At 36.9% G+C, this 21,613-nt stretch overlaps 1 protein-coding gene across 3 annotated transcripts in view; it reads left to right on the top strand.

The window, feature by feature from the left end:
• Positions 1-826: 826 nt before the first annotated feature.
• Positions 827-21,613, top strand: part of VTA1 (vesicle trafficking 1) — a 38,138-nt gene continuing 17,351 nt past the window's right edge. For 2 of the 3 annotated variants that reach the window (XM_058834893.1, XM_058834892.1), the window contains exons 1-4: positions 827-1,013; positions 14,632-14,726; positions 17,731-17,858; positions 18,517-18,592. In XM_058834893.1, coding sequence (XP_058690876.1) covers positions 905-1,013; positions 14,632-14,726; positions 17,731-17,858; positions 18,517-18,592 — 408 coding nt within the window. In that variant the 5' untranslated portion in view covers positions 827-904. Of the gene's footprint in view, positions 1,318-14,631; positions 14,727-17,730; positions 17,859-18,516; positions 18,593-21,613 lie in introns of all 3 variants that reach the window. The other variant, XM_058834894.1, reaches the window with a different exon arrangement.

Here is a 21,613-nt window from a genome sequence, read left to right as displayed (position 1 = left end):
TCAGCTCCGACCGTGTAAAGGGTAGTTCTGGCAGGGGGAGATCCTGACCACCAGCTCATGGACCAGTGACCCAAGAAACGCAGTGGATCAAATGAGAAAGACTAAACACACTCACTAATTAGCATTAGAAGCAAGAGAATCATTAACGATCAGACAACGGAAAGCTAATTAATTAATAAGAATGTAACCTGTAGTATTTGTTTGCTAAAATGTATAAATAGTAAAGTGTTGATAGTTGGGGTGTTTGATTTATGGAATACCCCCAAAAACTCAGGCCCACACTCTGCAATAAATAATGTCTCTCTCGAGTGTGTATTTATTGGCTTATTGCATGCCAGGTAACGAAGCTGGCAGTTTTGGGGGATAAGGGGCAGAGGCCCAGAAGTAAAGGCACGGTTCAGGCCCCACGGGCCTCACGGACTTTGGTAAGCCTTGGTGGAGCCCAAGGAGCAGTTTCAATCTGAGAAGGGATTTGACTTGCAGGTGTATGTCCAGGCCGGCTCTGCACAGCTCTTTGAGCTGGCCTGCCAAAGGCAGGGAGGCAGAAGGGTTGAGAAGGGCATCACTTCTGAGCCCCGGGCAGCCGGGGCCAGGACTCCATTCCACGCTGGGCCAGGGAACAGCCCCGACCGCCCCGACGTCTGCAGTCCTTCCTCACGGCGGCTGTGGGACACGTTTCAAGCACTAAGGGGCCATGCAGGCGGCGTTTCAGGCTGTAGGTCACCATAGACAGACGGACAGAGACGCACGGCCCGGCCGGCCCCCTCCCGGCCAGCAGGGGGCGCTCCCCGCGTCCCTCCGCCCGCCCGCCCGCCCCCGGGCGCCCGAGCCGGAAGCGGAAGCGGCGCGCGCCAGCCCCGGGAGCGAGAGCCGCGCGCCGCCGCCTGCCGCCGCCGCCCGCGTCATGGCGGCCCCGGCGCTGCCCCCGCTGCCGCCGCAGTTCAAGAGCATCCAGCACCATCTGCGGACCGCGCAGGAGCTGGACAAGCGCGAGCCAGTGGTGGCGTACTACTGTGAGTGAGGAGGCGGCCGCGGCGCCGTCCCGCCGGGCCCGGCCCGGCCGCCGCTGCACCGGGCGGAGCGCTCCTCCCCTGCCCGCCCGGGCTGCCCGTGGGGTGTGCGGAGACGCGGGGGCAAGCCCCACCTCTGGGCGGCGCGGGGTGGTCGCGGCGTGCCTCGGCTGCCGCTGCAGCCCCACCCGCCCGTGCTCTGCTCCGCGCTTGCCGAGTTCAAGGCTCTCGGCAGGCGCAGCGCCCATTCCCGCAGCCCCAGCGCCTGCTGCTGCTCCACAGGGTCCTGATGGGACAGTCCTAAAAAGTATGGCAAAAAGTAACATTCAAGAACCTTTTCAGCGTTTTTGTTTTCCTGAAATGATATCCCTTCTGTCCTGTGTAACCCTGAATAAGTACTTTGAGTTTGAGGATCTTTAGTGCTGATAGAAGCTTTCATTTTCTTTTCTGGGAGGCTTTGTCACTTTCTCGGGGCTCTCAAAGGGAGTGAGTGGTTTGCTCGTTTTCTGCTTCTTTCACTGAAATGAACACAGCAAAACCTTACTGTAAAACTTACAAATTAATATGTAGGCTTTTCAAGCTGATGTGGCTTCTAAGCTAATGGTTGTTAGCAGGGACTGTGAGCCTTTCTAAAAGACTTTGCATAGTGAATTAGAAATGCAAGCTTGCTGTTAATTCCTGTTACAGTTAAGACACATTTGTAAAGAGCCTAAAACTAGCAGGTCACCAGGAATGTTTGTTTATGTTGTTGACAACCCACCCTTAAGGGGAAGGAAGATGACTCATCACAGCGTTGGTATTTTTATTGAGATCCGAGGTCTTTTGATGGGTTTACTTGGCTTGTCTTCAAGAAGAATGAAATAAAAAATAGATATAGGTAGTTTTTCTTCATAAGGTGATCCTAATTTAGAAGAATGAATTAGTGAAATCTGGGTTTCAGATAGCTCTGAAAAAATTGTCGTCTGAGTGACAGAACAATAATTTTACCTTTTCTGTGTTACACAGGAATAATGTGCTAACATGGAACAGTGTGACCAAGATGGGGAGGTAGCCGCATATTAGAACTGTGGATATTCTCAGTAGTACTCGTTCTTTATGTACTGGAAGAACACTGGACAAAGTGACACTGTGTGTGGCAGAAAGCACCAGCTAGGTCAAGTTGCACTGGGAGGGTTTTTTTTGTTTGTTTTTCTTTTTTTTTTTTTTTATTTTTCTGTCAGATGTAGCACCCTGTCTGGCTATACAAGAAAAAGACATGCATTAGTGTAGGTGATAAAATACAGGTCTGTTTTAAACCAGAAATATTTTGGTGTGTGATTTTTATTTTTCTTTGGTTTTTGCATTCTGAAGCTTAAGTCTTAGTGTGGAGGAAAAGAAAAGCCTGTGTTGGATAATTACCATATTCTGTAAGGTCGTTTGCCTTGTCTGTCCTAAGTAGTCTGAAATTTTTATTTTTTTATTTGAGTACTTCAAGACATCTGGTTCGTTACTGAATATAGCAAAGACTGTATTCTAGAGGTATCTGTTTCATTACAGTATTACGTAAAGTAAAAAGCACTGACACCTCTTTTTCAAGTTAGGTCTTGCTCAGATCCTTTGTTTTTTTAAAAACACAAAGGAGAATTTGTTTTCACCAGTGATGACTGGTGAATGACACTGATGACACTTGTTTCCTCCTGTGGTGGATGAGTTTGTCTGGATTGGTGAAAATGCAGTACTCCTGCTCCATAGTTGTTTTTTTTTCTTCATTTAGTTCTGGCTTTGAAGCAAAAGTAAGGTTTATGAACCATTAATTTTTAACATCATGGGTTTGGAATAATTACATGGAATCCCAAAGTATTAATTATTAATATTGCTACTGTCAAAAAAAAATGTATTGTATATACTCCTACCATGCTATGAATAATAAAAGCTTTACTAAAAAGATTTTTAGAAGTGTAGAGTAGGGAATACAAAGAAATTTTAGGATTCCTTTTGGATAATGTTTTGAAAACCGTGTGGATTTATGTAGGGTTAAAGCAACGCTCCTCATTAGACGCTTCACTGAAAAAAGTGAGCGGAGCCTTTGAAAATGGGTTTCAGAGAAGCGCTATACATTTTATACAATGTATTGTGTGGAAGGAATAGAGTGAGGAAAGCTCTGGGTGCACTGGATTGTGTGGTGTTCTCTGCACTGGCACTTCTTCACCAGCCTCACCTGCTGGCACATGCCTGGCACCCTGCATGTCCCAGGACTGGGGGGCTGCTGTGTCTGGGATCCTGCATGTCCCTGGTCTGGGGGGCTGCTGTGTCTGGGATCCTGCATGTCCCAGGACCAGGAGGCTGCTGAGGCACAGCAGGGTGCTCCCTGTGCTGAAAGGCCACGTTCCATCACAAAGCTGCTTACACAGCCACTGTGTGAGTGGGATCATTGGTTAGCTAGTGGATGTAGCCATCACTCTGAACAGTGATGTGCTTAGAGCTTTGGAATGTTGGTTCATACCCAGAAAAAAGCTTCGGTCACAATATTATTAATGTTGCCATGGCACAGTAGTTTGCAGTATGGGCATATGTATGCTAGATTTTGATTTATGTTAATTTTAGTTAAATTGCACTATTATATGTCTAATAATAAGAGCTGTGACACAATTTAATTTGAGGATCAGAGGCAAGTGAACTCTGGCAAGATGTGTTTGCAACGTAAAATTTTGCTTTCTAAAGCTTAGCAGTAAAGTTTTCAGAGAAACTACTTACTACTTTTGTTAATGTTTTCATCTCTCATAATAGGTGCTGTAGGTGTACTCTTAAAGCTGGGAATTTATATGGCAGTTACATGATTTATTTGCATGCACCATTTTTTTTCCTGTGTTGTAGTGCATTTTAAGCATTAAGCTAGCATAAACCAGTAATTCCACCTAAAGAAAATGCTGTAGTCCTTCTCTGGCCTCTCATTCCCAACCCTAGAGTGCTTTAGAAGCAAATATGGATGTAATTGTATGATGAAAGACAATAATAAGCTATTTTTCAACCAGACCAATTCACTGCTGCTTAAACAGCTGTGTTCCCACACAGACAAAGAAAAGGAGCAAGACACAGTGGCTTGGGGCGAAGGCAGGACTCCTGCTTTTTTGGTATTGCAGGCATATGTTGATTTACAGAAACTGTAATTTAATTAACGTTAATCTGTTTTACACAATATAAATAGCTACAGCGGGGATTATTTGTCTTTTTCAGCTGCCACATAATTTTCCACATGAAGAATAAAATACTAGGCATTGATGTTCTTGTACACTGTAACACAACACTTTTTGTTGTGGTACTTCCACATTGCAAAAATTAAGAAACTGGTTTATTGATGGTAATCCTGTGTAATCTATAAAAACCCTTCGTTCTTAACCTTTTTTTAAGTATTCAGATGCAAAGCAGAATATGATCAATAGCTTAATATGTTGTTTATAATCTATTACCTTTTTTAGCCCTATTGTTAGGAGATGGACGTCATTGATTGAAATAATAAATTCACATGGTTGTAACATTTCTTCTACCCAGAAAACAGACTCTAGAGAAATAAAGAAACCAAGTTTATTTTTTACAAATTTTTAGTAGGACATGATCTTACAAAATAATAATTTTAAAGAGATTTGACACTTTATGGTTAATGTAAGTGTCCAGCACTCTGGTAATCTACCAGCTTATTTTAAAATGCTTTACTCCCCATATGATACTTTTTTTACTTTTGTATTATTTGTTAATCATTGTCATTAAGTATGTAGCTATTTCAGGTGCAGTAAACGTCAGTTTATTCAGCAGATATAATGGAGTACCTGAAAAGTATGCAATGTTGGTTACCTAGCAAAGGGCAAATATGTAATTGGTAGTCAATGAAATAACTTTTTATGTTAAAAACTTATTTGAATCTAACTGTTTGACTACTTTGAGGTTTGCAGACACAAGGAGGCAGGCTCTGATAAAAAAAATCTCTGGCCTGTAATGACTGAAGAAATCATATCTCCAACTGTAGCATAGGCACAGTTTTTTTTTAAAAAAAGTTATTTTTAAAAGAAATATTGACTTTTTTATTTACTGGAAAATTATTAAAATTTACTTTTTTTAAAAGTTATTTAAAAAAAAAAAAATTGCAAGGTTTGAGACATAACTGTACCTTCCAAAAACTTAAGAGTTAAAAGCAAGATTTTCCTTAATGGCTGTTGTTTCAGCCTTCCAGTCACATTATTAATCTCTTTGAAAAGATGAGTGGTAGTCTGTACTTACTGGACATCGATGTTCTAATTCAAAAGTATTGAGAGAATTCCAGTGAGTTGCCAGAAAAGGACTGATTCATGTTTGGATAGTCAATGAATTCATGTGAGAAATTATGATTCTGGGAACTTTCAAAAAGCAAAGTGTGGTGATTTTTGCTTTACAGTCTATTAAACATCGGAAAACAATTATGTAAGATCAGTAGATATGATCTGTATAAAAGAGGCATGAAAAAAAATTTTATTTTTAATTCTTGAGATGGAAAAGCGTCAGAGAAATGCTTCCAATGGATCACACTCTTGTATTAGCATTTGTGGTTTTCTAAGACAAAGCAGGAGAGAAAAGGAAAAGAGACAACTTTTATTCTACAACTAGTTGACAACTTCTTGAACCAAAAGTTATTCAACTTTTAACAGAAATATCCATCTGTTAAATGTGACTGGCTTGTCACTTTTAAGTGTAGTTAGACACCTGTGAAACAAACTTCTCTCTGCATACAAATTCTAAGAGTTTTTTTAGTACTATTGTTATTATTACAAAGAAAAAATTGACTGTGAAGTTCATGGCATGACTAAAAATTTGGGAAATATAGTAATTTTACTACTGAAATACTGTTATTTTTTACCAATTCTTATCCTTTAGCAATCCAATTAGTCCTTCTTAAGAGGAAGGACTATTGCTGGTCAAATATTTTAATTGAGCTTTTAAATTATTCAATCTTTTATTCTATCTTGATGCATTCTGAATGATTAATTTAGAAGATACATGTAGTTAAGAAGTATAAATACAATTAAAAGTAACTGGTATTTGCTGTATTTGGAGAGATTCAGCACATACTTAGTGACTTAATTTATACTGGGACATTGTTGAAATGAAATGCATAAAAAAATGTGTTATAGAATTCCATCTATAATATGATCAAGTCCCTGAGCTTTCCTGTTTAAATATTCATCTTTTGTATTTTATATAGTCCATTTGTAAAAGTATGTTTTTCATCTTTTCTTATTGCTGGTGGCAGAAAGCTATTTTGTGGGCTACTAATACAACAAATGTTTTAAAGTTTTTTATTAGAGCTTGCATACAGAAGAGTAGATTTAATCTGTTGTTTACTTGGGGTAAGTTAATATGTTTAAATCAGATATTTAAGTAAATACCAATTTCATAGTGTACTGTGAGGGTTTTGATTCTGCTATGAGTATATGCTAAAAATTTTTCTTAATTTTTACTTTTCCCTTTGCTTTCTATTTTTTTTTAATGTTTTCAGTCTGTGGAGACAGAAAAATTTTAAAAGTGGTAGGAATAACAAAGATAATTGTATAAACCCTGCAATCCTCAAAACAGACTGTGGGTAGTGGCAAAAATTATGATTATATTAATTTTGGGCACTTGCTATGATTACATAGGTGATATTTTAAAATAATCTGTTCTGGTAGAGATAGGACTGAGAACATATAGAACAAGTGTACTTTACAAATTGAAATCTTTCCTGGGTTACATGTATTTGTATAAAACTCCTAAATTTCACTTATATGGTGTAAGTATACTGAGGTGCATTTTTTCCACCATATAGTTTACCACTTTTTGGTATATATTTATTCAGCTTGAACCTCTGGAAGCAGAATTAACAACTGTCTTTTCCTGCCCGAGGTTTGCTGCTGCCTTTGAAGAAGGGATGCATCCACATTCTGATTTGGGGAATCACAGAACTATTGGTTGGAGGGCTTTGTACGTCGCCCTGTGCAATGCCTTGCTCAGAGCATAATCGCTAGGGCAGGTTGGTCAGGACTGTGTGCAGGTGGTTTTTGGACATCCTGAAGGATGGCAGCTCCACGGCTGCTGGGAGCAACCTTTTCCAGTGTGTGATTACCCAGACAGTAGAAGATTTTTCTGGTGTTTAAATGGGATTTCTTTTATTTAATTTTGAACCAATTGGCTCTTGCCCTGTCACTGGACACCTCTGAGAAGGGTCTGGCTTTGTCTTGTCATCAGTTATTTACACACAGTGATAAGACTCTCTGATCCTTTGCTTTTCAAGACTTAAACACTGAACTCTCTTCCTCTCCTGGTGAGACAGATGTCCCTAGCCTTTTGTCAGCTTTGTGGCCATTCCATGTCTCATACTGGGAGCACTGGGCTACAGGTGTGGCACAATAGTGCTGAGTAGAATGCAAGGATCACTTCCCTCAACCTGCTGGCAACAGAATTCTCCTAATTCTGCTGTGGATGCTGGTAGCCAGTATGGTCAGGAGTACACTTTGGAAGCTTGTGGTCATCTAGAGTGCTTTGGTTCACCTCGCAGAATGGTTTAAAGATGTGAAATAGGCTTCTTCCAGTTTAAACTAAGCAAGAGGGTCTTTCAGATTTGTGCTCTAATCACTAAAAGGTGTTTTGTCCTCCTGACTTGACCACAACTAATCCAGAGTAGCTGCCTTCTCCTCTTTTCTCATTCAAGAGGTCTTAATTGCTGTAAATTCTATGTTTAATGTAATTTTTCTGTTTTAGTTGGAAATATTTTGTTTTCCTTATTTAAGTGTAGAGACAAGCTTTTAAAAATATGGGTAGTTTAAATATTGTAGAAAAGCTTAGAAGCTTATGAATTGTACATATAACTCTTACTCAAATTTTATAAGACCAAAATAAGTACTTAAACCAGACTGAAGTGTGGTAGTTTAAAATACAGTCATTTCCTGAGATTCATAGTAGATATTGCTGTGATATTTGTTTTGTCATCTAACCTTAATAGTTACCAGTTGAGTTTTTCATTGGAAATTTTGTTTCGCCTGTTTAGCTTGTCCATAAGTTGCTATTATTATTAGTGAATTGTAAGGGGGCTTACTATAACTTCCAGGAGTTTTAAGAGGCAATTGAGATAATTTCGACTTAATAAAATTTGTCTAGCATGTAACATACTATACTGTTAGCTTCTCATTTTCTTCAGTAAGATTTAGAATAGTATAAGAGAATCTGAGAGGACAAAAGGGTCATGATGCTATCCTCTTTTGAGTTTCTTAATTGTAGTCTTGATTTCCCCAACTTTTGCATTGTATTTTTTTTCTTAAATATTTCCCTAAGTTAATTTTACTTGAAAATAAGTATTTGAAAGTAATTTGATATCTCTGGAATGTTTTAGAGTTTCAGTTGATGCTGCCAGCCTAATGAATTTTGCCAGTTTCCTTCGGCATCATGTAATGAAGAGACAGTGTAAGACCTTCCAAGTTTGTTTGTCAGTATGTTAAATCTATTTTTAAAAGTCTTTGAATTAAGACAGGTTGGACTAAGCCATGTAGAAATATATTTATGACTGTGTGCAGAAATTCCATGATTTAAATATGACACATTAATGTTTATGAGAGCAAGAATAATTCATTTTTATATGAAAATGTTTCCATTAGTTTTGGATTTCAGTAGAATCCAATTTAATGTCTTTGTGCCCTTTACTTCCCACATTTGTATTCCAGCTGTTGGCTTTCTGTACCAAGCATTTAACAAACGTTTTTCTGTCAGTGGTTTGATAAAGAGATGTAGAATATGAATGAGTAATAAATAAGACCTGGTAAAGCTTTCATCCTTAATCAGAATCAAAATATCCCTAAAATTTATTGCAATGTTATTTGTTACTATTTTATGTCACTTTGTTACTATCAAATGTAAAAAATATTTCAGTTGCTAATCATTTATTTTCTATGCTAGAGAATTAAATACGCACAGGGAAAAAGAGGTATAATCTTTTGATCCTGTTAGACCAGGAAAGAGAAAGATGGATAGTAGGACAGAATTTAGAAGATAGAGAATCAGCCTATTGTGCATGCTTGCTGGCTGGAACTTTTGTTCTCTGGTATTTTTTACTTGGCACAAAGTTAGCTTAAAATGGGAGTGAGGGGAGTTTCATTTGTTATCCAAACATAAATCTGGAGTAACTTACTGTGTATGAGGAATGAATGTCTGGCACACACTAGAGACAAAATACTTGCTCTGAAATTGTGCTGTGTATTAGCAAAGGAAAAATAACATGGTATTACGTGACATAAATAAAGGCAGAGAATTTTCTGTAAAGCTCACTGTATAATTCCAGCCAGCACACCCACACTTAGTATTTACTGAACAAAGATTAAGGGCAGCAAATCAAGATGTATATTTTGTAGTTGTCTTGGCAAAATATTTTTGTGAGAATGATTACTTGCCAAGTCTTTATGAATTTGAAGATAAATGTCCTGTCTACAAACTGAGAGCAAACTCTCTTAGTTAATAATTGGCAAAACAGTTGTGTCTTTGTGTGTAAAATTACAAGGGACTTTAGCTCTACTTCTAACATTATTTAATATTTAAACATCAGCTTTCTGTAGCCTCCTTAGTACTTCAATTTCTGCACACAGTATACTACTTTGTTGGCCACATAAAAGTATTTTTTGCTACTTGGTTTGAATAGAGGGGGGCAAAAAATAGTTGTATCTATTATAAAACTGAATGCATAAAACAAAAAGGAGGAATAATTTCATTCACCTGTTTGTTTCCAGATATTCCAGATCTTAATGGTAAATAGTGAAGAGAGATAAGAAGTAGAGGTGACTTAATTCGAAGATTGTATACATTCTTCATATACATTTAGGTTTTAAAACTTAAAAATTTTTGTAGCTACAATGTATGGGTTTACTTGTCTTTTGCATCAACATTTTCAGAAGCTTGGCTGTTCACAGAGGATTTCTTTTTTATCAGAAGTTCCTAAACAAATACCTCCTCTACGAGCTCTTTAGGTTTAACAGTGTGTCACTGGTCATTAGGGACATGCACTTTAAACATTTTGTTCAATGTGTAGAGAAGTTCTGAAGAGAAAACCACATTATTTTGATGTAAAATGGCCTTTCAAGTCTATAAGGTAAAACAATGCATTTGTAACATGTAACACTACGTGGATTTTTTTTGTGGCGTCTATACTGTTCAGGAGATTACTTTCCACTTATTAGAAATTGAACCCCTTCCATTAAAACATAACTTTTGTGACTCAGCAAGCATAGTAATAATACTGTCTGTTGCTTTTGCAATATTACAGAAACCAGAACAGCTGTATTTAATGGAATGTAAATAATTTGTTTTCTTTTAAATGTGGGGGAAGGGGGCAACTGAACTCCTGTCACTGTTGACTGTCTTAACAGGGATGTTGGAGGCGATAAACTTTTGTTTTCTTGCTTATGACTTATTTGCTACTGAAATTACCAACATAAACAACAACCTCCATGTCAACATAAACATGGAGGACAGTTCTTTGACCATTAATTGCCAGTTTAAAATTTGACTGATATTAACACAGGACAGGTATGTTTTGCTCTTGCTGCTGAAAATTTAGTCTTGAAGTGCATTTGCCCGTTTGCTTCAAGTTAGGCAGGAAAAGGACATTAATAGAATTCCTTCACTAGGTGAAAACATATTTTTCAGTCACAATCATGGATCTTTACAGTAAGTAATACTTGCGTGATCAAGCACACACAAAAGATATACAAGAGAACATCTTAAATGGCAGAGGTAGTAGTATCAAAACCAGCGCAGTCTTACAGATAGCCTTCTTGTAGAATACTTGGGACATTTAAAAATTAGAGCACAGAGGATAACAGAAGACACAGATATGGAAGAACTTGCATTTGGAAATAATTTTTTTTTTTCCCCTTAGGAATATGATACAGTAATACTCAAAAATGGAAAAAGTAGAACTATTATATGCTTTTTCTTGTTGGCAGCAGTAAGGCAAAGGACTGCTTGCAGCTTTCAGATGCACTCCCATATTGCTTCATCCAGATTATTTCAAAAGCAAAATTTTAAAACATGCAAAGGTTATTACATTTATTTCAGTATTGTCTATAAAGATAAATACCAAGTTATTTCTGCCTCTTCCTATTTTGTTTCTTTCCCTAGAAATCTCTAGTTCTTTCAGTTTTTCAACTATTTCACCTTCTGTTTGCTTGATAAGTTTAATGATAGAAGTTTTCAATCCCAAAGCCCTACTTTTGACTAGAGCAGCACTGAGTAAAGCAGTAAGTATACCTAAACATACTAAACAACATTCTGTGTGTTACTGGTGAGATTCAGACTGATAGAGTGTACTTTTCTTCTGTTTCTTCAGTCCATCAACTGAAACTGATTGTGGAGATTTTGGCTGGTAGTGTCTGGTTTGCACTTCCTGACCTGAAGGTTGCCTCATTTTTCATTACAGTTGGGTTTTATCAGTGTTTTATCAACAGTATCTGAGCCAAGACTACCTTTTGGCACTGAATGCTACTAGGTAGTGATGCTCTGTCAATAGTTGTTTTTACAGACATCATGCTCTCTCTTGATCACCGCTTGAGAAAAAAGGAATAGCTTTTGCCTTTATCTGAACTGCCTCATCAGAGGCCTGTCTCCTTTCAAGCAACTGAATGTATGTGAAGAAGAGAGCATGCAAAAATTGCAGGCTTCAAAAGCTTTTAAAGATCACAGTAGACTCTCTTGCTAGGGTAACTTAAGTGTGCTTTGACCTTTTTCTAGTTAATAAGATCTTTTAGGAAATCTTAATGATTTCTATGGGCAGTGATGCAAATTGGCACTTGGTGGCTGCATGTAGTAACTGGTCAGTTTTGTGGTACAGAGATATAATTGCTGCAACAGGTGGAACACGTTTATTCTTATCTCAGGTGACATTAATAATTTGTCTCTAGGATGTCCCAGTTCCTAGTATTTTAGAGCTGCTGCTGCTGCTGCAAGAGCACCTTCACACTTTCTTAGCAGTCTGTACTTTGGATAATAGTACTTTGATTTTTAACAACCTAGGAACCTAGGCTACCTTGGTCCTAAAATCTTTTGTTAGGAGGAGTGTGTTCATGTGGAAGATTGCTTGATGGCACCCACAGTGTAAAGTTATATATAGACAAGAAAAACATTTTGTTTCTGTAGCTGTTGTTCTCTGGTGTGATTTCTGTGTGTTCAAGAGTTACTCTGCATTTGTCCACTGCAGTGCCTGAAGGAGTCTTAAAGTCTTCCTAAGGCTCTGAAATCCTAAGAGGGGAAAGGGCTGTTTTTTTAGGGCTTTATACAAAGCATACAAATGTCTCAGTCCTGTGAATACATCCCTTTGGATATTAGTGAAGAGAAAAATTATCTGGCTTTCATGATTCGAATGGATGTTTTTGCAATGAGAATGAAAAAATCCTCTTAACAGGTAACACAAGAGTAACAGTTACAGTGTAGAAGATCTTTTCATTTTTAAACTGATCAAGGCTAAAGACATTTGCAAGATCCATTTGTATGGAAACAGAGTTCTTTTTATGTATATGAGTTATGGACAAGATCTGAAGATGCATACTTAAGCAAGTAAGCTAAATCTGTATCCCATAATGATCAAATGTATTTTGGATTTGTCACCCTAATGCATATCAGTCTAAAATTAATTTATTTGCCTCTGAAAATATCTGATCTTGGCATCTATCAAAAAAATATAACTGATCTAAATGGCTCATAGGTTTAGCAAACTTATGTTAATTCTTACATTTTATACTGTTAAATTATACTGTGAAATGGGTTGGGGGGAACTTAAAATCAAGTATGTACTTAAAAATCAGTTTAATTGAAGACTTCAAATTGTCTCCTTGTCCTGTGATGATGGTATTTTAATTGATGGTTGCTTTTCATATTAATTTTAATGCCTTAGATACAATTCTTTGTACCTTTCTGTGTTTGGATTTCTTTGAAATCTAACTTCAGCTTTACATGTACTAGTTTTTTAATGTTTAACATTAACGTGTCAGCATCCTGAAGATAAATTAGGTGGGCTTAAGAGTACCTATCTGTAATTAGCTTAATAGTAATGCCATTTGATGAAACCTACATAGCAATTCTTTCATTTGTATTGGTCAAGTACTGTAGTTGTTCTTTGTCTTTATTAATTCCTTTACTTTTGTTCAGGACTTTCACTTGGTTGTTCTTTAATTAAAACTTGAATACAAAGATCCTGGATCCTTCTATACATTGTAAAAACACAGAGACATTGGAGAGTAGAAGTATTTTATTTTTCAGGGAGAGTGTTTTTAAATGGTTGGTCATCCCAACATCTTTAACATGCAAAAATAAGTGAGCTGTGCAGTCCCAAATAAGGAATGTATGCTTAGTCTGGTTTGAACACTCAATCGTATATGAATAGGAAACACTACTTTAAAAATCCAGAAAAATTAGTTAAATTATGGTGCTCACCAGCAGAATTGAAGTAAGTTTTGTACAAAGATATTTAATTTTATTAGATAAATTGCTAATAGATGGAAAATACAGACAAGCTTTTGAGCATACATAATGTTTTCTTTTGCATCAAGCATCAGGATAAGTGCAACATGATAACAATTGTGTTATATTCATATTTAATGAGGTAATTTGAAGGTAAAAGAGTCCCTAGTGTACGAAGAGATGCTTGGGAGGAATGAGATGCTAAAGCTGTGGAGAACATTAGGACTGCTTGTAGAACTGCGTCCTGCAAGAATAAGGACATGATTTATTCCATAATAACTACCTCATGATAATATTTGGTGGAGTTAGAGCTTTTGATTCTTAAACTCTGCATTTGAAAGTGTTTTGTAGGACTCCCTTGAGAGGGAGTCAGAAGTGAAAGTTAGAGGAATGGGTTTTTTGTGGAAAATGTTCTGCATTTGATTACTGAATGTTTCTGTCTATTTTCCCTTCTTTGTGTGTGTTAATCCTAGTAAATAGTACTTGCTTGGGTTTGCCCACAGTTTCATGAAGCCTATAAAGTTCTGCCATGTGCAAATCTAAAACTCACAGATTTTTGGTAGTAAAAAGTTAACCTTTAATCAGAAGATGCCAATCATTCATTTTCAAGATCCTATTAAAAACTGGCAACTCTGCTTGCAGGGGAAGTTTGATAAAGTCTGGCTTCTCTGATTTAAAAGATAAAGCTTTTGTCTTGAGTATTTTGATGCTGTGTATGCCTGTACATGGAAATAGTAGGTGCTTAATACCATTTGTTCAAGTGTTTTAACTGCCTCCTGCCACATGCAGTTCCATTTATATCCATGCACTCTTCCAAATCAATTTGAAGTTCTTGTTTGGGTGAGTTTCAAGTGAGGGTGGTGGTAGTTTATAAAAGCACTTGATATTGCCTAATAATGATACAAACATCAGTTTAAAATTAATAAGAATAGTCATGGGGAAAAAATAAAACATAAATCTCCCAAAAATAACTCCTAGTATCTCTGCAAGACCAAACCTTACATTTCGCTGGCACTGCTCAGTAGTCAGTCTGTGGTTAAATCATGAGTTGTCTTTCAGGTGTGTTGGGGGGCTTTGCTTTGCTTATGGGTTTTGCCTTAGATTATCACTTAGTGGTTTTTTGTGTGTTTTGTATCATTTCAAGGTCGTTTGTATGCAATGCAGACAGGGATGAAGATTGATAGTAAAACCCCAGAATGCCGTAAATTTTTATCCAAACTTATGGATCAGTTGGAAGCTGTAAGTAGAAATTATTGCTTTCCTCAGAAATGATGATGATATTAATTTAATTTTTATTTAAATTTCTGGAAATACTGTCTCTTCTCTGCAGCTGTTCTGCATGCAAGCATACTGCATAAACTTCAGTTGTATGTAATAAATTGCAGAAGGATTGGAAGGAGATAAAACTGTATATATGTATGCATGCACAAACATAATTGAAATTTAGAAATAAGATTTTGTGTAGATAGCATAAATTACAATGTTTTATTTATGCATGTTCTCATGACAAATCATAATTCATTATGAAATTAACATGGGTGTTCTAGAAGACTTTTAATGGATTTGCCTTTGATTCCTTGAAGTCTGTACAGTTATTTTTACTGCTGTAGGACTTAATAGCCTAGTCCTTGGATGCTTTTGAAATCTCTAACCTAAATTGTTGTATCCAGGGTGTTATTTAAAATGTTCTTTAAAAAATAACGGTACTTCTGATTGTATCCTGTCTTTAAGATTGGAGATTTTATTTTATAAACTCTTGTAAGCACAGCCTAATCTGTGTGGGTAAGGGATAGCTATGCCATGCTGGTCTGAAAGGACCTGATACTGTTAAAAAGCTTTAAATGGAAGAGAGTTAAACTAAGAAAGGTAAAGTTGTGGTACAGATGGTGAGTTTAAGTTCCAGGAGCTGTTTATGTTCATATCCTGTAGTTTTCAAAATTCTCAAAGGAAGAAGTTTATTGATTCTAAGGTCTAAGTGCTCATTTGGAAGCAGAAAGCAATGTTGAAAGATGAATCAGCAGTTCTTTTCTTGTTCAGTATTGGTAATTCCATCCAAAGTCTAGCAATGCCTGAAGAGTTTGTGTGAAACTAGTACAGCAGCCTTCAGTTATGAAAGATGGATGGCTCACCCACAGAAGTATTCAAGGCCAGATTGCATAGGTCCTGAACCTCTTCTAGTGAACATCATCCCTGCTCACAGCAGGGGAGTTGGAACTAAATGACTGTTAAGGTCTTTTCCAATGCAAACCATTCTGTGATTCTTCAGAAAATAAATGAAACACGAACCATTTGTTTTTGTTTTTGTTTTTTTTTTCATAACTTGTGCTTCTTGCTTTTTTTATCACTGATTTTTTGCAATGGAAAATTCAGTGTACGGTGATTTCTCGGTGTGTTATTTCATTGGAATTTGACATCTTTAATAGGACTGGGTTTGTGTTCAAAGGGACAAAGAGATGGCAGGAGAGGTGAGATTAAAACATGAAAGGACTTTGCTCTTCATTTCCTAAGAATTGTTGGATTTTGCTGAATTACTTGTGGTACTGCAGCAGTTCCTCTGCAGTGTTCAGTTACCCCTTCTGTTTCAAAATTCAGAAGACTAAAAAAGCAGCAAAAATCCATAGTTTTCACCTATTGGTTAGTGGTAAGACTGTCTGTGTGACAAGTGATGCACAATACTGAAGATTCTTCTATGTATCCGGGTGGTGGAAGGATGAAGAGAGCACTCCTAGTCGAGTCTAATAGAGCAGTTTTGGGGCTAAGAAGTTTGGGTTTATGGATAAGTTGGACCCCTGCTGTAATTTAGGAGTTGCTGTTTCCAGTCTGCCCGTAACCACCAGGGGGCGCAGAGGGGTGCGGTTTAATTTTTTTTAAGATTAAACCTAAATGCCTTGAGGTTTAGGTTGAGATTTTGTATTAACATTTGAAACACCAGTACTGCTGTATTGAATCACAGATAGTGTAAAATGGTATAAAGGATAATTTCAGCAGTAAACAACCTGGTTACCTTTAATACTTTTTGAAGTGTATGTAACAGTGTTAGTTGTGTGTTTGAAATAATTGAGAATCAAATCAAGTATAGTAATCAGTTCTTCTCTGAGTGTGAGGTGTGCAGATTGGTTAAGGAAATATATGTATACAAACAGTTTTCTTCCTGAGTTAGATTCAGTGTTTGTTTCATTTGAACACACTAATTTTGGTACTTTCACAAGAAAATTACACTTTGTAAAACAATTACTTTTTGAAAACCACATATAGAAAAAACTTAGGTTTAAACTTCAAATTTAAAATTATATTTGGAAAGCTTATATTTAACTACTGAAATCCAGTAACTTTTCTGGCAACATTTTATGTCTTAGAAAGTTGGCAGCAATATAAAAAATATGGAAATGCTGCCTGCATGATTAAATTTTCTTCGCACGCACAGTGAAAAATAAGTGCCATTCAGAGATTGTTTTCAAATCTTTTGGCAAAATAAAGGCTGCAGGTTAGTATCATGCAGTGTTCCTGTTTTTGTTCTCTAAGGATAACCTGAGATTTCCTTATGTGCAAACAGTAAGCCTATTCAGAAGCTGTAAATCCACCTGTTGTAACTGTTACAGGGTTGTTTGCTTTACTGATTTTTATTAGGAAACCTGAGGATTCTTGCACTCTAACATCTTTGAAAAGAGTTCTTTGAATTGAAATACGCTGCTTACACTGAAAATTCCAGTAAATCCATAGGTCACTAGACTGGTCAAGGTAGGGCTCAAATACTTTGAAAGATGTAATGAACTGCAGTGAAATAACCTTACAAGAGGGAAGATACATGATTGATCACTCTGATCTACAGCACTTTTATAAAACATGCATTATTTCACCAGCTGAACTGTGTTGAATCCTGACACAGGCTTCAGAGTGCCAGGTCTTTCAGATACAAAGGGGAAAAATATCTGTTGCTGTTCCTTCACAGCACTGTAGTTGTGTTTAACTTTGGGGGAGAGGATGTTGCTGTGTTGGTGGTTTTTATAAGCATTTTGTGACCGAAGATTCAAAGCTACTTATTCGTAGTATTTCTCTCCAGATGAATGTGCTTTCTCTTTCACCTGCTGCTTTTAGCATTTGTTATGTTAGAAGCTGCAGATATGTAAAATGTAGCTTGTTTCTTTTTAAATTGTACTTTGTTTTAATCAGCAGGTTCTTTTTGTGTTTGCAGTATTGCTAAGGTCTAATAAAGTAATTAATGTATTTTTCCAATATTTTTCAGATGAAAAAGCAATTTGGTGATAATGAAGCAATTACTCAGGAAATTGTTGGTTCTGCTCATGTGGAGAATTACGCCTTGAAAATGTTTTTGTATGCAGATAATGAAGACAGAGCTGGGCAATTTCATAAGTAGGTGCAAATCTTTGTTCTTCTTATCTGAATTGAGATACTGGTCAAGAAATGTGGATATCCAAACGCTCTTTAATTTCACTGGAAACAAGAATTGGGCTTTAATACATTCTTTTCTCTTCTGAAGAACTCAATTTACTACTACTTTTAGGTTTCACTTCACACATTCACTGGTATCCTCCTCCTTGTGTTCCTTAGGGAGTTGCTTAACGTACTGGCAAGCCTTCTAAAACCACAGGCTAATACTGTGCTTTGTTTTATCAAGCATGTTATAGTTTCTATTGACCAGTGATAGTAAAATAGTTGTGATGATCTGTTATGTGGTTTGGTTTACAGCAATTTCTATGGCATCTTCATGTATTTTTCTAAGTTAACACAGGATTTCTGATGTCCTACACAAAACAGTCCAAACTAGAAACTAAGTGTAAAACACAACCAGTTTTTAAAAATTCTGAACATTTTCTGAATAGTAGTTAGGAGACTAATCAATATTGCTGGATTTAAATGTTGTGAAGCAGCTTCTGTAACATTAGATTAAAAGAAAAAAAACCCGATGTTTGGCTTGAAAAAAGCCAGTATGGTCTAAGATTACAAGTCCTAAAATGTGATTCTGAGAGACTGACATTACCAGGTTAGCAAAATGCTTTCTTTTTTGCAGAAACATGATAAAGTCCTTTTATACTGCAAGTCTCCTGATAGATGTTCTAACGGTATTTGGGGAGCTCTCTGAAGAGGTAAGTGTTAGGCATATGAGTGTATTTTCTGATTGCTTTTCCAAGCACAGACGTTGCTATTATAAGTTGTGAATATGAATTTCAAAGAACATAGGTTCTAATAGTGTAGCCAAATACTTGTTAGTAAGCCATAAAGAATCATGCTAAGTATTTCAGATAAACTGTAGATGAAATACTAGACATCTCTTAGAAGATGCTTCCTGACAAGTATCAGCTGGAAATGCAAATCTTGATTTGTACTGTGGGATACATAGCATTAGATTGAGCAAATGGGAGTGCTTATAGGGGGAAAAATGATGCAAGGTTCCTAGCTTGGGACACCTTCACTTTTTTCCATGTCCTGCTTGAAATTCACAGGCTTGACAACCTGTTTGTAAATCCCTAATCTGTTAAGTGTGACTAAAGTGCAGTCATACTTGATCAGTTTCAAATGTAGTTGTTGTGGCTACTTTCATTTGTAAATATTAGAAAGAAGGTAAAAGCATGGTCTTGATAGTGGTGCACTTCTTGAATGCTATAGGATGTAAGTGTAAATACTAAAGATAGGTCTTACCCAAGAGCTATGCTTGGTGAAGAGTTCTTTCAAGATTCTTCATCTTCTGTACCCTGAGACTACCAATTCAAAATTTTAAACTTATAGAGAGGCACAAGTAAGTTTGCTCTTTGATGTATTCTCCTAAAACTGTCTGCTCTGCACCCTGACATCCTTTCCTAGATCCAGTAGTAATATTTCCTAGAGCCAGAGAGTGAATGCACATTTGCACATTTAATTGGACTGAAAAAAACAATCTTAGTCTGTAGGAATCCTGTGCACAGGACAGTGCACTGACAATTGAGTCCTCAGAATACCTGAAGCAATCTTGCTTTGAAGATGGAAGAAGTTGTTACAAATGTCAGTGCAGAATGCTAGCAGTGGTACATTTTCTACTTTGCACTGGGGGTTTTTATTGTTGATGCTGCAAGGACAGAAATGCTTTGTAATTGGAAAAAAGCAGAATTCTCTCATTTTCTTTGATTGGTGAACACTGACAGTAAAAGTGGGTGTACAAGAAATACAGAAAATATTTGCTCTTCTGTATAGCATCATTATATTTTAACAGTTTCCTTATTCATTCTCATGTAAAGGGATGATGGGAGAAGTATGACTTGACTGTCTTAGACTTTTGCAGAAGTTTATGTCAGCCACTCAGACTCAGAAATACACTCAGAGCATGACATCTGCCTAGTTAATCAATAGATAATTCAAATTCATACATATGGACTATCAACTATTGAAAGGCTTTTAAATCAACAGCAGAAGGCATAGAATGCAGATATTTGACAATGAGAATCAGAAAATGGGTATTTAGTATATGTATGTTTTTAAATGGTGAGTGATTGATTATTGGTTAGTATGAATGGGTTGTGTCACAGATGAAGAGTGGTTGTTCTATATCTCCATGTTAGAACTAGGCAAAAGGATTTTCTGGAAGATGTGTTTTACAAGACACAGCTTAGATCAGAGCAGTAGGAAGCTCTGCGATAGCAGCATTCTTTTCATTTGCTTCAGTAGTAACATTCATTCAACAGGGCAGCCTTCTGAAAAGGGCCAGCACTGCAAACAAACCAAAACAAACAGCATTTCACTTCTGAGTTCTGGAATGATAAGCTTTACAGTCAGGATGCAGGACAGACATTGAACACTTTGTTGCCTTCTCCTCTCTCCGTCCAGCATCTTGGGTGTGGGGGTTGAGGGTGCTTGGCCCTCCCTCAAATAATCTCTCCCAAGGGCACCGCCAGATGTCCAAGGGCCTCAACTGTGTCCCAAGGTGGGTGCACTGGAGCTGGTGTTATCCAGCATGGGGCAGCCCTGGCCTCTCCTCACCACTCCTGCCATGCTGAGTTGCCAGCACCTGGCAATACCTGCTACAACAGCATCTTCACACTTTGCCAGTAAACAATCGCCATGTTAGAATGGGGGGGAGATGTACAGGCTCTTAAATATTGCATAATAATCTTTCCTAAAAGTAGCATACTCTGGGTCTGTGTTTTCTGTATTTTGTGTCTTCTGGAGTGTTTGTTAAAAAACGGAAGAGTTTAATCTGTAACACTGACTGACCAGAAATTATTATTAGAACAAAGTTTAAGAGAAAGCCATATTTTCCAATAGCACTTTTCCTTTTTCAGGTAGAGTGAATGTGTTTTAATAAATATGTCATCAGAATAGGCTTTTTTCTGAGAACATCTTGTTTTCAAAAAAGAAGGCTAGATCTTTCTCCTGGCTTGCCTGAGCATCCTGGGTGATACAATGTATTAAATATGAGCAAGGGATCTTGCTGGAGATACCTTTTGTATTGTGTTTCTCTACGCTGTTCTTGGTGACAGTGCAATAGGCTTTGTGAAGTACAGTATTGAATTTCTGTTTATTAATTTCTTAGAAACTTTGGATTTAATTTCCAAATAATTTTTTTAATTAATTTTTAAAATGTTTGTGTTGGTGCGAAGCATACTATCCCAGCTTGCATTGTTCATTTGCGCAAATTATTCTGCTCATCCTTCCACATTTCTCATCTGTTTATATTCAGCCTTTTTCCTTGATCTATATTACCTCATAACTGTCAGAACTGGTTGTTTTCCATACAACTTTTGACAAGTAGTTGATTTGCATAATCAGTTTAATATTTCTTGCATCAATTGACAGTTCTTTCTGGATTAAACACTATTGTAATAGTCCCAGGAGATACAAAGTGGCCAATCTTCCTTTCATGTTTTGACATGTTTAAAGTTGTACCTAGGAACAGTAAAGTATATTTTGAAAAACAAAATGGGAAATCTTAATGTCATAGAATATTACAAACAAGTCACATTAATCTGCAGTTACATCAGCCTTTCTGTATTCATGCTTTTAAATAAAATTTTAAATTTTAAAATAATATAATTAGAAAAGATTTCATATTTCTGATCAGCAGCATAGTAAGTTTCAAATATTTTAATCTAAAGTAAACAATCATCTGAATTTATGGAGATAGGAAGCTTTCTTTA

Source organism: Poecile atricapillus, chromosome 3 (genome assembly GCF_030490865.1).
Source record: "Poecile atricapillus isolate bPoeAtr1 chromosome 3, bPoeAtr1.hap1, whole genome shotgun sequence".
In the NCBI taxonomy this organism is placed as follows: domain Eukaryota; kingdom Metazoa; phylum Chordata; class Aves; order Passeriformes; family Paridae; genus Poecile; species Poecile atricapillus.
The sequence above is the reverse complement of the archived record's forward strand: the minus strand, read 5'-3'. Positions and strand labels throughout refer to the sequence as shown.